At 40.6% G+C, this 16229-nt stretch overlaps 2 protein-coding genes across 3 annotated transcripts in view; both read right to left on the reverse strand.

The window, feature by feature from the left end:
- The window catches only part of CLIC5 (chloride intracellular channel 5), a 65364-nt gene extending 56793 nt beyond the window's left edge, over positions 1-8571 (reverse strand). For both annotated transcript variants that reach the window (XM_020801501.3, XM_078378043.1), the window contains exon 1: positions 6651-8571. In XM_020801501.3, the coding sequence (XP_020657160.1) occupies positions 6651-6713 (63 nt within the window). In that variant the 5' untranslated portion in view covers positions 6714-8571. The remainder of the gene's footprint in view (positions 1-6650) is intronic.
- The window catches only part of LOC144583658 (uncharacterized), a 230645-nt gene that overhangs the window by 176616 nt on the left and 37800 nt on the right, over positions 1-16229 (reverse strand). The gene's annotated exons all lie outside the window — the stretch shown is intronic.

Consider the following 16229-nt stretch of genomic DNA (forward strand, 5'->3'; position numbering starts at 1 on the left):
TGTATATTTTGTTATTGTTCCTCGTTAGTTAAGAGCTCTTTATACGTATATCTCCATTCTTTTGAAATTAAAGTTGTATAAAAGCTTCCAAAGGCGCTACTCATATTGGACATTTTTTATACATTTGCTCCTGATATTTTTGCCAGACCTGGTATAACGCTTTCCTTACAATGTGATCAGAAAAAAGTGTTTGGTCTTTGCCCTTGCCATATCATATACATGCATGCCATCCTAATCTCAAATCATGTCCTTCCAATTTTAAAAGTCTTTGGTCCTCCAAAGTAATGCATTTCTCTATCCAGTTCAGAGCACAAACTTTGTAATACAGTAAACAATTTGGTAAGCACATTCCTTCTCTTTCTTTTAAGCCCGGTAGAGCTTTGAGTTTTATTATTGGTTTTTTAGCTTGCCATATAAACTTAAAGAACACAGTGTCTACCTCCTTAAAATATTTATAATTCGACAGTATTGGCAACTTTTGGAACAGGAACAAGAGCTTTGGTAAATTGTTCAGCTTTATAGTAGCAATTTTGCCCAACATTGAGAGTTGCAGTTTACCCCAAATTTCCAAATTTTCCTGTTTTTCTTTAGGTATTGGAAGATAATTATCTTTCATCAGGGTACTTTTGTTGTTGTTGTTGTTTTTAAATATACACTCCCAAATATTTAATTTTTGACCTATGTTCAAAGACAGTTTCTAATTCTAATTTTTTTGCTTCTTCTTGTATCTTTTTTGTCAAAAATTTAGTTTTTTTCATGATTCAGTTTAAGTCCTGATACTGCACCAAAGTTTTCAGTTGTGGATATTAATTCTCTAATCAATTCCTCCAGGTTTGCTACCAATAGTACTGACTACCCGAACCTGTCGGGATCAAACTCAGGTCATGAGCGGAGGCTTGACTGCAGTGATGCAGTTTAACTGCTTTGCCACAGAGCTCTGTCAGTGTGTGATACTCCAAGGCAAAGACAGTTCAGTATACAGTGGTGCCTCGCAAGACGAACACCTCGACGGACGAAAAACCCGCAAGACGAAACGGTTTTGCGATTGTGTTGGTGACTCACAAGATGGCTTCTCCTGTGGCTGTGCTTCGCAAGATGATTGGGTTTTTTTTGCAAGACTGATGCCTCGTAAGATGAAAACAATTCATTCGTCTTGCGAGGTTTCGCTTAGGAATGCATTGCAATGCATTCCTATGGGAAACCGCTTTTCACAAGACGAAAATTTCACAAAATGGTGCTACTCGCGGAATGAATTACTTTCGTCTTGCAAGGTACCACTGTATGTGTTACACACACAAGCATGCAATCTCTTTTGTCCTTTTGAAGCATATAGCAAAAAGAAATCCCACTGAGTTGCCAGTTGTACATATTTGCTGGGCTGTATTTAGGATGGCAGGTTGCTCTGGGCTACTTGTTTCTGTTCAGAAACCAAGGATTAAGAACATTATTGCTGACTTTTGCTCTGGTGCCAGAGATCAGTAGGCCAGCAATTTCTTACATTTTAATAGCAGCAATTTTGTTTTCATACATCATTAAAATGTCACGTGTCAGTGTTTCCTAGGGAAGAGTAAATGCACCAATATGACATTTTCATTTATGCAAAATGTCTTTGCTTCTTCTACTGAATTGCTATTCCAGCCATATTCAAACACACAAAACAGAAAAAAATATACACCATATCCTTGATGTTTGTCTTTCTTAAAAGTAACAGCAGGAAATCATTCTACTGGACAGGAGTAGGTGTGGGCACATATTGGCAGAAAAAGTCAACATCCACTGTTTTTCAAGAAAGCAATCATTGTATCACTCTCCCAGGTCCTGCAGACTGCAGAGAAACTCTTTTAACACTCCTTTTAATGGGGGAAAAATCTACCAAAGAGTTTTGCACACTGAAATAGTCTTGCAATACCATTTCTGCCACAAGGCATGAGGAGAATTTATGGTGAATGGAGAGCTCTGATAAAAGCATCTACTGGAATGCTGCAACTGTTGGTTGGAGTGGTATGTCTTGAAACTGGCTTTTACTTTGATAAAAGGTTGATTACATGGATACCAATAGTCAAGCTCCATTATGTGTCATTTAAAATGGCAGAATATTTTGTTATACTTGCGAGCCATCTTATGAATCTTTAATGGGAGGAACGGCACAAATGAATTTGCCTCTGCGCTATACTCCCTGACACTCAAGTCCATCCCTTTACGCCAGGCAGATATGGATTTTAGGAACAACTCTTGATATTCCCCTTTCGTGTTTGGGTATAATCACCAACAAAACATATGTTTTATGTAAACTGCCCAGAGTAGACACGTTCTAGATGGGCAGTATAGAAATCTATTAAATAAATAAATAAATAAATAAATGAACGAACAAACAAACAAACACATTCTTGACATCTAACCTTTTCACAGACATGGTAAAGCAATATTTCAGCTATACCACTTCAGACAGCAAGTGTATCATCAATCATCATCATTTCAGAACTGCAAAGCTGGAAAGGACCCTACGGATCATCGATTCCATCCTATGTCAAGGAGGCACAGTGGGGGAATTGAACCTCTGGCTTCACAGCCAGATATCTAAACCATTGAGCTAGCCGTAAAGCTTCACATGACTGAATGGGCCTCCATAGAAAGAGAAAGTAGTTCCTTCTCTTTTTAAAACAGAACCATTTTCTCATCACTGTTTCCATAGATTTGAAAACAAAAGTGATGACTGTGCAACCCCCACCCCACCCCACCCCCAAAACTGATTCAGAGTTTATTTTAGATCCAGACCTAATAGGAACACCAAATCTGAATTGGGATTAGAAATTCAAGTCTTTTCTTCATCCATTGAAACCAAAATGGCTGCAACTTGGCGTGGTGAGATGTGTGTATGTCTCACAAGTGCACATGACACTTGTAATCACAGTAGACCCGAAGTTAACTCTGGAAAACTGTGTGGCTTTTCTGCCAAACACCTTTAAAGTTTGCTTTCCTGCTCCCTCCAAAATAACTTAAAAGCATGTACTGTATAGTCAGTTGAGTGCTCAGTCTTGCCAATTCATGCTCTTTTGTTCTGGTGCTCTCCCACTAGTCATGGGGAAATATTCCTAGAGTCCTTTGAGCATTCCTAAGCTTTCTTATTCAGGAACTCCACTACAGAAGAATCAGTTTAAAAGCAACTGTTAGGGTGGGTTAAAGTACTGCACTGAAAGGCAGCGTACTAAGCTCTCAGCAATGTTTAGCACAGATAGGTGGGCAGGCTAAGAGGTGGATGAGAGCAGTTAAATCACAGGAAGGTGGACACAGCCATCTTAGTTGGGAGCACCTCAAATGTTCAGAGTACAAGTCCTGCTGCACTGAATTGTACAACAATGTGAAATTCTCCACTGAGATGGCTAGATGGGGACTGTGTATCAACAGAGGCTGACAGGTAGGCAGACAGAAGGACAGAGCAGCAGGCAGCTAAATCAAGATAAAACACTCTTTCCACACAGGCCTACTCCCTTAGTGCTGAGAGTACCATGCAGCCCCAAGGTTCAGAGATGAGGTACTGCACTAACAGACGCAGGAAGGATCACCTGACTCATTCAATGCAATTTCACCCAAGCATTTGGTGATCTATGGTGTTATCAGGAACATACATCTTATTGTCGCATACCCTCCCTCAGTCCACCTTTTCCAGTGTTACTGTCTAACCATCTTGACAGAGGCCAAGAGCTGCAGCCAGGGTTTCATCATGCTTCGCTCCTGCTCCATGGATTTTACTATAGCTGCCTGGCTGCTGTGACTTCACTGCCGCTGTCCTAAGCAAAGCTGCTTGATGATATCTCTTAAAGTGTAAGAGCAAGTTGCTTGTGCCGGAGTACCTTGGCAGCAACACTGTTCATCTGAGGCCTGCAATCTACTCCCTCCACAAATGGTCCCAAACAATACTTTGTATTTCCTAAGACTCACTGCCTACCTGTCTACCATCTGCCATGGTACTCCTGCTGCTGCTGCCTCTCTCTGATTTTCAACTTCAAAAACAGTGAGGCAAGTTGGTTCCCACTACAATTGCCCTGAGTCTGCTGTTGAGTCCCACCAGTACTCCTGGTCCTTCCTTACTGAGGGTGAGACGTCCGTCTCCTTCTGATCCTAAAGGTGCCTTTTGTATTTATAATATGACACATGACTGTACAAGTTAAATTCAGATATAATGGTTAAAATTATAGATAAAGCAACAGTTCTTGGTGCTGTCAATATTCAGGATACCTTTTGCTATGTAAGGTTTGGCACTCTTTTTCCTGCTGGCAATGTGGACACAATATTTTACACCAGTATTGCACCATTTTCTGGCATTTTGAATCATGGCTACAGAAGCACGAAATCCCATATTCATAAACCAGAGGTTTTTGAAGGATTGAATATGTATACTATGAATTGATAGTATGCATTTTATGCATCTTGCTAATGTTATGAATGATCATATTTTCCCACGTAACATTTTATTATTTGTTATTTCGTCGTTTAGTCGTTTAGTCGTGTCTGACTCTTCGTGACCCCATGGACCAGAGCACGCCAGGCCCTCCTATCTTCTACTGCCTCCCGGAGTTGTGTCAAATTCATGTTGGTTGCTTCGCAGACACTGTCCAGCCATCTCATCCTCAGTCGTCCCCTTCTCCTCTTGCCTTCACACTTTCCCAACATCAGGGTCTTTTCCAGGGAGTCTTTTCTTCTCATTAGATGGCCAAAGTACTGGAGCCTCAGCTTCAGGATCTGTCCTTCCAGTGAGCACTCAGGCTTGATTTCCTTTAGAATTGATAGGTTTGTTCTCCTTGCAGTCCAGGGGATTCTCAAGAGTCTCCTCCAGCACCACAATTCAAAGGCATCAATTCTTCGGCAGTCTGCTTTCTTTATGGTCCAGCTCTCACTTCCATACATCACGACCGGAAAAAACATAGCTTTGACTATTTGGACTTTTGTTGGCAAGGTGATGTCTCTGCTTTTTAAGATGCTGTCAAGATTTGTCATCGCTTTCCTCCCAAGAAGCAGGCGTCTTTTAATTTCGTGGCTGCTGTCTCCATCTGCAGTGATCATGGAGCCGAGGAAAATAAAATCTGTCACTGCCTCCATATCTTCCCCTTCTATTTCCCAGGAGGTGATGGGACCAGTGGCCATGATCTTAGTTTTTTTGATGTTGAGTTTCAGACCGTTTTTTGCACTCTCCTCTTTCACCCTCATTACAAGGTTCTTTAATTCCTCCTCACTTTCTGCCATCAGAGTGGTGTCATCTGCATATCGGAGGTTGTTGATATTTCTTCCAGCAATCTTAATTCCGGCTTGGGATTCCTCCAGTCCAGCCTTCCGCATGACGTATTCTGCATATAAATTGAATAAGCTGGGGGACAATATACAGCCTTGTCGTACTCCTTTCCCAATTTTGAACCAATCAGTTGTTCCATATCCAGTTCTAACTGTTGCTTCCTGTCCCACATATATGTTTCTCAGTAGATAGATAAGGTGGTCAGGCACTCCCATTTCTTTAAGGACTTGCCATAGTTTGTTGTGGTCCACACAGTCAAAGGCTTTTGCATAGTCAATGAAGCAGAAGTAGATATTTTTCTGGAACCCTCTGGCTTTCTCCATAATCCAGCGCAAGTTAGCAATTTGGTCTCGAGTTCCTCTGCCTCTTCGGAATCCAGCTTGTACTTCTGGGAGTTCTCGGTCCACATACTGCTGAAGCCTACCTTGGAGGATTTTGAGCATAACCTTGCTAGCGTGTGAAATGAGTCCAATTGTGCGGTAGTTGGAGCATTCTTTGGCACTGCCTTTCTTTGGGATTGGGATGTAGACTGATCTTTTCCAATCCTCTGGCCACTGTTGGGTTTTCCAAACTTGCTGGCATATTGAATGTAGCACCTTAACAGCATCATCTTTCAAGATTTGTTCTTTGATTGTGTTCCTGTAGGAGGGCATTTTAGCTGAAGAGTGAGATAGAAACTCTTGACAGACACTTCCAGGTTGCTTGGAATGATATGTACAGTACATATACATCTAGCAGCTTGCATATCCAAGAGCAAGTGAGGACTTCATGTGTGATTAGGCTACCAAAGAAATACTACATCTACTTTAAAAAAGGATATTTCACTGTGTTTCACTTCCCACCTTTTCGATACTCTGTTCACACATTCAACTGCCCTTTTTGGAGTCTGCAGTTAAGGAGGAAAAAATTCTATCTGATTACATTACTTTGCCAATTTTGTTAAATAAAAGGTAGAGAAGGGCCCACCTTATAGCATGCTTCAAAATTTTCATGTGCAGACCTGTGTGATGCTAGGGGCTTATGGGGCATGACCCTCCCTTTTCCCTCTCTTTTTTCCTCTGGGCTGTGCCTTTCTCATCAATGCACAATTCATAAAAGGAAGGCAAGGATTTTTCTGTGGCATGTCTGGCCCTCAAGAGTAACAACACACAGAGTCAAGAGTCAAGCACACAGCAGAATGGAGAGGAAACAAGAGTATTAAAAGAACACATTTCTATTATAAGCTGAAAAACAAAAGTGCAGAACTGAAATTCCTACAAAAGAGTAGCACGGCTGTTAAATTAGCATTGCCAGGCAGCAGAATTGCTTTAAATAAAAGCCTGGCTGCCTAGCAAAGGTTAAGCTATTTCAACATCTCACCTACCTTTACAAAGAGCTCAATTTCAGGGTCCTTCTCTTCTCCATTAGCAGGAGATGAATCTGTCATTTTTGACCTTCACCAGCAAGGAGTTGTCCTCCTCACAGCACAAAGTAATGACAGGGTCCCGTTATTCCTCCTTCTGCCAAGGATACTTCTAATGCTTTCTTTCCCCCCCTCTAAACCATCATGTTGCTCTTTTTCAAACTTCCACTGGCACACACATGAAAAGCAATTTTCTAATTTAAAAAACCAAGATGTTTATTTTAAAGGGAAATAAAAAAAACCAGGGAAGGAGAAACCATCCTAGTTTGTAACAGTTTATAAGAGCAACAAGTGCCGCCGCCGGGATGAGCTGTGTTGAGTTTCAGCATGCTCATCTGTCAGAGCTCTGGCTAACACTGCCAGCCCAAAATAGCCCAGAGCAAGAGAGGGAGGTGGTGCTAACTCAAGGGGGAGGAGATCGCTCTTGGTACCTCAGGGGAAAAAATAGCCTGATATGGAAACTTCTCAATCAATCCTGTCTTTCTCTCTTCTGTACCCAGATCTTTTGCAAAATTGTATTCTCAAAAAGCCATATCCTGTTAAAAACATACTAGGGTGAGGTGAGAAGAATTTTAATGCTTACATTCATGCAAATATGAGTTTTGTACTGGCTTAGAAAGCTAAAATAAAAAAAAAACATTGCTTGCATTCCATATGACAGCAACTCTGTGTGTGTGTGTGTGTGTGTGTGTGTGTGTGTGTGTGTGTGTGTGTGTGTGTGTGTGTGTGTGTGTGTGTGTGCGCGCGCGCGCCGAATGTGTGAATAGGCAAACACCACTGGCTGGGCAGTGGGGAATGTCCAGTGATTTACATGACAGTGGGGAGGTGGCCAACTGCTCTTCCTGCCCCATATTCACATAACTAAGGATCTGAAGGAAAAACACTATCCATGCCACTCTGTATCATTTGGTTTATCATTTCTATCTAAAACAAAAGAAATTACATTTCCAAGGGGTCATTCCAGCCTGGCCTGATCTATTATTGTGCAATGAGCCAGATACTCGGGGAAGTGGGGAAGGCCTTCATCCATTTCTTCCATCTCCTTATCAGTTGCCACCCGTCCAGCAAGGTATATGTTGTGGGTAAGGATGAAGGAGCTTGGAGGATTTGTGGATTCAGGACAAGAGGGCTGAGTTTTTTACTGCATGAAAAAGAGATAAGGAAGAGATCCTCCTTCAGCTTGCCTCTTATTGGAGCTGCAAATTTTCAGTCCCAGATACTCATGCAGAGTCCAGAAATGTCTTGAGAGTACCGTCTGTCTCATTTCAAGCTTATTCAGCACGTAATAACAACTGTATTTGTACAATATCCACTCTGGGGCCTTTGCTCTCAAACTGATACTAAAAAATAGATACCAAAAGAAAAAATAACTCGTAACCCATTTAAATATGCTTCCTTCCTTATGCTTCACCACATATTTAGGAAATTTTCTGTTTCTCCATTCTGAAAATATTCAGTTGCTTCCTTTCCGATAGCACCTAAACAACCCAAATGCAGCATGTAAGAGAGAGAAATTGGTAAATATAAATATTATGAATATGTAACAACTTACTATCACAGACATAACATGGTATATAAAAGAGAGCACTGTAACTCCCTTTTTTCCCCTGTAAAAGAACTGCAGCACTACAGTGGCACAATTCTATGTTAATTTTATGGGGCTAATTCCTATTGCCATAAACATTTGGACTTTAAGTTCTTCACTCTGGTACAAACTTGATGAAGTGGTGTTCTGCTCCACAAAAGCTTGTGTATTGTATGATAATTTTTTAGTGGCCTATAAGAGATCACTTATTTTTGTATTTGTATTTTATTTTGTTTAGACCACACAGTTACCCTTTATTTCTATTGTACCTGTGGGACTTGTATAAGTGTGACTGAACAATACCCAGTAATTCAGTGGGTCTATTCTAGTTGGGACTAACAATTGAATTTAACCCATATACAGTGGTGCCTCGCTTAACGAGCGCACCGTTTAACGAAGAATCTGTATAGCGATCCCTTTTTGGGGATCGCTATACGGATCAGCCCCAATCGCCGCACTCACTTTGCGACGATTGGGGCCTCCGGTGGCCATTTTGGAGCCGCCGATCAGCTGATCGGCGGCTCCAAAATGGCTGCCGGATGACCCGAAATGGCCCCTATCAGTGTTTTCGCGACCTCCATAAGCAAGGGGAGGGCGCGAAAACACTGATAGGGGCCATTTCGGGTCATCCGGCGGCCATTTTGGAGCCGCCGATCAGCTGATCGGCGGCTCCAAAATGGCCGCCGGAGCGAAAACATCGCTGGAGGGTTCAGTTTCCATGCTTATTGGAATGCATTAAACTAAGTTTAATGCGTTCCAATAGGCTTTGCTTACCCGCACAGCGATGTTTTTGTATAGCGAAGGTTAATCCGGAACGGATTAACCTCGCTATACGGGGCACCACTGTAATTATAGGTTCGAATACCATAATATTGCAATAGTGTTACTTTTAAAAATGATTTTTAAAAACTTAAGACAATAAGGAAAGCAAAGTGTTCTGCTTATATGTAAATATCTTGTAAAATGCAAATAAAAGAAGTGTTGTTGTGGCTTTTTCGGCCTCTTTGGCCGTGTTCTGAAGGTTGTTCTTCCTGACGTTTCGCCAGTCTCTGTGGCCGGCATCTTCAGAGGTCAGAGGAACTCTGCCCATGCTGTGAAAGAATTTGCGAATACATTAAAAGAAGTGTGGCAATTCCGCACTAAACCCAGAGTGCAGGAACACATTGCAGCCAACACATTCAGTTTCTGAGTTAAATCTCAGCTTCTTCTGAACTCCGAAATTAAACCAAAGACTTACGATGAATGGGGGAAAGATTGCTGGTGGATCTGAATAGGCTCCATGACATGGACCATAAGATGTATCCTTCCATTGTAGCTTGGCATTTATAACTTTGTTTTGGAAGGAAAATAAGCATTTAGTTCTGCTATGGTTTTACAGATCAATGGAGAACAGACCGACTGAGGGGCTGCTGATCAATGATCTGTTCATAGGTTTACAGCATCCGTGAGATTGTTCTCTTGTCTCACATGCTATTCAACATCTTCCTCAAACTGTGAGAAAGCATTTTTGGGGGTTTGGTATTGCTAAATATTTTATTTTGTATGACACCAAATTTTCTCCTTTTCATCTTTTCCAATATTTTAAAAACTTTCTCGCATTTCTATTCTTTACTAAAGGTTTTATTTTCCCATGTTTAATGTTTCTGCATTTAATAATAAAGTTTTTAGTTATTATTATTTTTGGGCAACCTCCCCTGGAGTTCCCATGAAGAAAAGTGGAGTGTAAGGGTTTTGAAATTAAGATGTATTCCAGTTTGTATGGTAACAAACAATGTTGAATTGCCAATTATAAGCTTACCTATTATTGCTGTAAAGTGCAGTTCTGCCAAAAAAAAATTAAACTGCATGTATTTGCTGTAATAAACATAAGATGATGTTTCGCTACATTTTGCTTTACAGTCACATGATCAACATACACATTTAAATCCTAGATGACTTAATCCAAAGTATGTTGTACAATTTGTACAATTGTACAGTCCTATAAAAACTCTACTAATACTGTTTCTAAATATATACCCATTGAGAGAAATGCACATGGCAAGATGCTTGCAGGGAGCTGTATTATGTTAAACTGTCAAGTTTATCTTGGATAGAAGATTTTAATTAAACAGTACTGCTGACTGAGAAGATTTTTAAAAATGCTAGTAGGAGGCTGCTTGCAACAACCAGAAAATTAAGTGTTTGCAGTTTCCAAATTCCTCTTTCAGTATTCATTTAATCTGAGGAGCTACCAAATCTATCCCTATAAAATAAAATATTGAATACTTCAGATACCATGAAATGAAATGTTTTTCTGTGCTCGGTAGGAAAAATTCAGCATCTTGGAATGAAAGGGACAAACTTCTGATAACCGATTTTAGTCCTTGAGATTTCTGCACATTTGTAAGTTGGAAAAGGGCATCCCAAATGGCAAACTAGGCCTACAATGGAAATGTTGGCATGCCATTTCACTGAATTTTAGGAAAAATGCTCATTATTTACTGAGACACTATGCAAAAATACTCCATATTGATTTCTAATTCCCCTTCTCTTCATTTTTAAGCATGATGTTCTAAGCCACCCAAAAACATTTTTACTCATACAGAAACAATTTAAGCTTACCTTAGAAATTTGTCAGCTATTTTTCCTGGAAAACTTTTTAATTTGTCTTTTGAAAATAACCACTTGCTCTCATGGGTGCTGTACTTATGGGCTGACCATCAGTGATTGCGAGATAGCCTTGTGGGATGGCCTTTTATAATACCATAATTTCACTGAAACATCTTCAGTCTCATCTATATTATGATGACCAAATTTTCTTCTGATAATGCATTAATAATAATCCAGTAGGAGACAGATGTTAATGTCATAGTTGCAGAAGGGATAGCCATGTTGGTCTGTGTAAGCATTATAGGTGAAAGCAAAGTAAAAGTAAAAAGCAAAAAAGAAACAACCCAACATGGTGGCACATTAAAGACTAACTTATATATTTTTAAATGTGAGCTTTCATAGGCAAGTCCACTTCATCAGACATCAGAGAAGGGGATCTAACATGGCAAATTTTTATACATGGCATCAAGGTTGTGGTTGGTTGGTGAGAAAGTCAATGGGTGTTGAACATTGTGATGATAGTGTCTTTGATATGCAGGTCTTAGTAGAAGCTTATGTTGTAAAGAATGTGAGAACCTCTGTCATAGATTAATAATAGTCAAATAACAATGGTAGAGCAACAATGATGTTAATCAGTTAGGCTATTTATAGTTGTTGATTAACTTTTCCCCACAAACTTTTCTTTGTAATCAGTTGCAAAGTGTGTGAATTAACTCAGACAATGGATTACCAGAAGAGCAAAGTGAAATCTGTTGCACCTTAGAGAAGGGAAGAAAGACATGTGGGAGATGCAGTAAAGTACAATATTTGTAGTATTTATAGTAGTACCTCAAAAAGCCTTGGCTTAAATTAAGTCCTTTGATACGTGTGCCTCATCGGTTGTTTAGTTGTTTAGTCGTATCTGACTCTTCGTGACCCCATGGACCAGAGCACGCCAGGCCCTCCTATCTTCCACTGCCTCCTGGAGTTCTGTTGGTTACTTCGCAGACACTGTCCAGCCATCTCATCCTCTGTCGTCCCCTTCTCCTCTTGCCATCACACTTTCCTAACATCAAGGTCTTTTCCAAGCAGTCTTCTCTTCTCATGAGATGGCCAAAGTATTGGGGCCTCAGCTTCAGGATCTGCCCTTCCAGTGAGCACTCAGGCTTGATTTCCTTTAGAATTGATAGGTTTGTTCTCCTTGCAGTCCAGGGGACTCTCAAGAGCCTCCTCCAGTACCACAATTCAAAGGCATCAATTCTTCGGCGGTCTGCTTTCTTTATGGTCCAGCTCTCACTTCCATACATCACGACCGGAAAAACCATAGCTTTGACTATTCGGACTTTTGTTGGCAAGGTGATGTCTCTGCTTTTTAAGATGCTGTCAAGGTTTTTCATCGCTTTTCTCCCAAGAAGCAGGTGTCTTTTAATTTCATGGTTGCTGTCTCCGTCTGCAGTGATCATGGAGCCCAAGAAAGTAAAATGTGTCACTGCCTCCATACCTTCCCCTTCTATTTGCCAGGAGGTGATGGGACCAGTGGCCATGATCTTAGGTTTTTTTATGTTGAGTTTCAGGCCGTTTTTTTTGTTTGTTTGTTTTTTTTTTTTTTTGCAGTCTCCTCTTTCACCCTCATTACAAGGTTCTTTAATTCCTCCTCACTTTCTGCCATCAGAGTGGTATCATCTGCATATCGGAGGTTCTTGATATTTCTTCCGGCAATCTTAATTCCAGCTTGGGATTCCTCCAGTCCAGCCTTCCACATGATGTATTCTGCATAGAAGTTAAATAAGCTGGGGGACAATATACAGTCTTGTTGTACTCCTTTCCCAATTTTGAACCAATACGTGTGCCTAGCATGTGCATATATTTTATCCCAGCTGTTTCTCTCTGGATTCTTTTCTTGTATTTTCTTGTATTTTCTTTTTTTCCCTAGTATTGCCACGTTCAAATAATCTGTTGAATGTTCTGATAAATTAAAATGATGTGAAATGGGTTTCTCTTTCACATCATTTTAATTTAATTCTTGATGCCTAAATTATGTCTATTGCAAAGAGATTGTCCCGTTTGTCCTATGCAGAGTGCAGATGTGCATTGTTGGCAAAAAAAATGGCATAAATAACAGGTAAAAGTGCCTTTGATGTAGTGTGTGACATTGTTTGGTCCAGTAATTGTGTTGCCAGAATAAATGGGGGGACAGAGCTGGCATCTGGGTTTGTGGCAGTGTTTTGTTCCCATCTCTGTGTCAGTGGTGTGTAATTCATTGTGTATCAGTAGTTGTCTGAGGTTGGAGGGTTGTCTATAAGCCAGTATGGGTCTGCCACCAAGGGCTTGGGAGACTAAAGCATTCTTGTAGAAGATAGGTTGGAGATCACTTATGATGTATGTGGGTGGTCTCAGCTGTGGACTGAAAGTAACAACTAAGTGGTGTTTGATTATTTTCCCTTCTGGGTCTATCCTGTAGTAGGTTGCTTTTGGGTATATCTCTTGCTTTATTAATTTGTTCCTAAATCATATTGGGTGGGTATGGTAGTCTGAGGAATGCATTTTGTAAATCCTTGAGTTTGGAGTCTCTGTCTTGTGGATCCAAACAGAAACAATTGTATTCTCAAAGGCTTTCACGGCTGGGATCTGATGATTGTTGTGAGATTTCAGGCTCTTTGGCCGTGTTCTTTAAAAAAAAACATTTTACAGTGTTAGTTTTTCACTCTATCTACATTGGTTTGTGCTTGTCAAACATCATGTTACATGGTTTGCTTACAATTATTTGTTTTTTACAATTATTTGTTTTTTACAACTCAGTGTCTTCCCAGTAGTCCCCCCAAATTCCAGACATCTTTCAAACATTCAAACCATTCATATACATATTTTAGCATATAATATGACTACTATCATAATATTACTTTCATAGTATATAATAGTCTCAAGATTTCCTAATAACATTCTTAATAAAATGGTTCCAGATCCATGCCCCAGCTTTATATCTAGTTTAATTTACCTAAAACAAAAAAACCCATATTACATCTTTACCCTGGTTAGGGTTCCCTTATTTCAATTTAATTCTCCTTTTTAATATTAAGGATATACCTCTTTATAATTCCCAAATATATATATGTTTTTCAACCTTAAGGGCCCCCTTCTTATTTTCCATCTTTCTAAGAAATTCCCTCTCTTATTTCTCTTTTTTCATTCTGTGTTTCTGTCTCTCTAAGCATTCTGTCATCTTTCATGCCCTCTGAAACTGTTTTGTGCATCTGATTTATCTCCCCTAGATCTTTATACACTTGGTCTATCTTCAATACATCTTCCAGGCTTTTTAAAATTAACTTTGCTAATTTTCTCCCCTTGACTTCTCTTAATACTTTCCTCTGGTCCAATATTGATGTTGTTTCTCTTAGGTTTCCCCCATTAATTTCCTCCAGCTCCTCTTTTGATTGGCATAGATCATCTGGCACACTCTCGTTTCCTTCTTCATTATTCCCTGTCGCTTGTTGACTATAATTCTTAAAATGTTCATTGAATAATTTTGCCTCTTGGTAGTGGGATCTCACTATTTCTAGTATTGTTTGATGAGTAGATTTTGTTTCATCCCAAAATTGTCCTTGTTGTGCCATTCTGTTCCAGCTGCCCAAGAGCTTAGGCCAACTCACAATCCAGTTCGAATGATTGTATCTGTGTCCTGATTGATCCCTGGCAAATTGATACCAGCTAAACAGATATTCCAAGTCTCCAGAGTCAGTTCCAAGAGTCCGCTTTGACTAAATAGGCCTGAACCAAAATTTAAACCCCCAAGGTGCCAAAGTACAGTGCAATGGTTGTATCCGCTGCCAGATGGCCTAATTTCCACAGGTTTACGCCGGCTTATCAAACATAAGCACTTTCAGCTCCCGGGGCAGTTTCAAAAGATCTACTTTGGCCAAATAGGCCTGGACCGATGTTCAAAAGCCCCAAATATCACAATCCAGTTCAGTGTTTGTATCCATATCCTGGTGGCCTAGTTCCCGCAGTCCTGCATGGCCAAAACTGTGATTCCAAGTCCCTGGAGGTGGTTCCAATAAGTTCACTTTGGGCCAATATAGTAATTTCCAAGGTACAGCTTAAAAAGATCCACTTTAGGGTTAATTTATGTTCCAATCAGGCATGAAGAAATCAAAAAGAAATAGAAAAAAAGGTTTCCAAGTTTTAAACAACAGTAGAGTACTCAAGGTCACTGTTCTGGGGATTATGCCAAAAGACTTCAGATAGTCAAAACATGAGTCCAGACTTATCTAGTTATAATTTATGAGAAAATTTCTTAAGATTTATAATGCCAAATTATAATATTCTTAAAGTATATTTTGAATGCATTTAAATGAGTAGTTAATGTCCCATTAATCTTTAAATTATTTTCTTTGCATCAACTATCCCTCTCTCCAGATTTCCTGCCGCTGTAAGATTGATGAGATTGATAGGAGATTCTTTTTTCTGTATATAGGAATTGTCTTCTCCAGGGGTAATCATAAGCAATTAGTTGTAAAAAAATATATCTCACCCGATAGTAACAGTGATGCTGACTAGCTGATTGTTGCTTCTCTTATTTGCCGGCTGCTGACAACTTGCAAGCAGAGAACTGCTTGTTTCTACCCGTTGGCTGATTAGGGAGTTTCCTGGATCAAACAGGGGTGACCGCCATCCTCCCCGTGATCAACAGGCATCCCCCCCAGTTCACCACCTCTCCGGGGTGGTTTCAACACCATAGGGTGTCCCAAACAGGTCAGAATTCAGCCCAGGGAACAGAGCTCTGTCCTCCTGCTACTGTCTCGTCGTGGCGTCAAGCCGGAAGTCCTCTTTGGCCATGTTCTGAAGGTTGTTCTTCCTAATGTTTCACCAGTCTCTGTGGCTGGCATTTTCAGAGGACAGGAGTCAGAACTGTGCTCTGGGCTCTGAGCACAGACAGAGTTCTGACTCCTGTGCTCTGAGCAGAGTTCTGACTCCTGTCCTCTGAAGAAGCCGGCCACAGAGACTGGAGAAACATTAGGAAGAACAACCTTCAGAACACGGCCAAAGAGCCTGAAAAACTCACAACAACTAGAAACACTTCTGAGAGTTTACTATAACAGCAATCCTGCTTAGCATAACACTGGAAGCCCAGCTGGACTCGGTGGCCAGGGGCGCCTTCCTCCAGCTGCGGAAACTATACCAGCTACGGCCCTACCTGGACGAGCGGAGTCTCATGACAGTTACACATGCACTGGTAACATCCCGTATAGATTACTGCAATGCGCTTTACGTGGGGCTACCTTTGAAGACGGTCCGGCGACTGCAACTGGTCCAGAATCGAGCGGCGCGGCTGGTGAGTGGTGTGGCCACCAGGGAACATATCAAGCCGATTCTGTATAAGTTACATTGGC

This window comes from Pogona vitticeps, chromosome 1, assembly GCF_051106095.1.
Source record: "Pogona vitticeps strain Pit_001003342236 chromosome 1, PviZW2.1, whole genome shotgun sequence".
Classification (NCBI taxonomy): domain Eukaryota; kingdom Metazoa; phylum Chordata; class Lepidosauria; order Squamata; family Agamidae; genus Pogona; species Pogona vitticeps.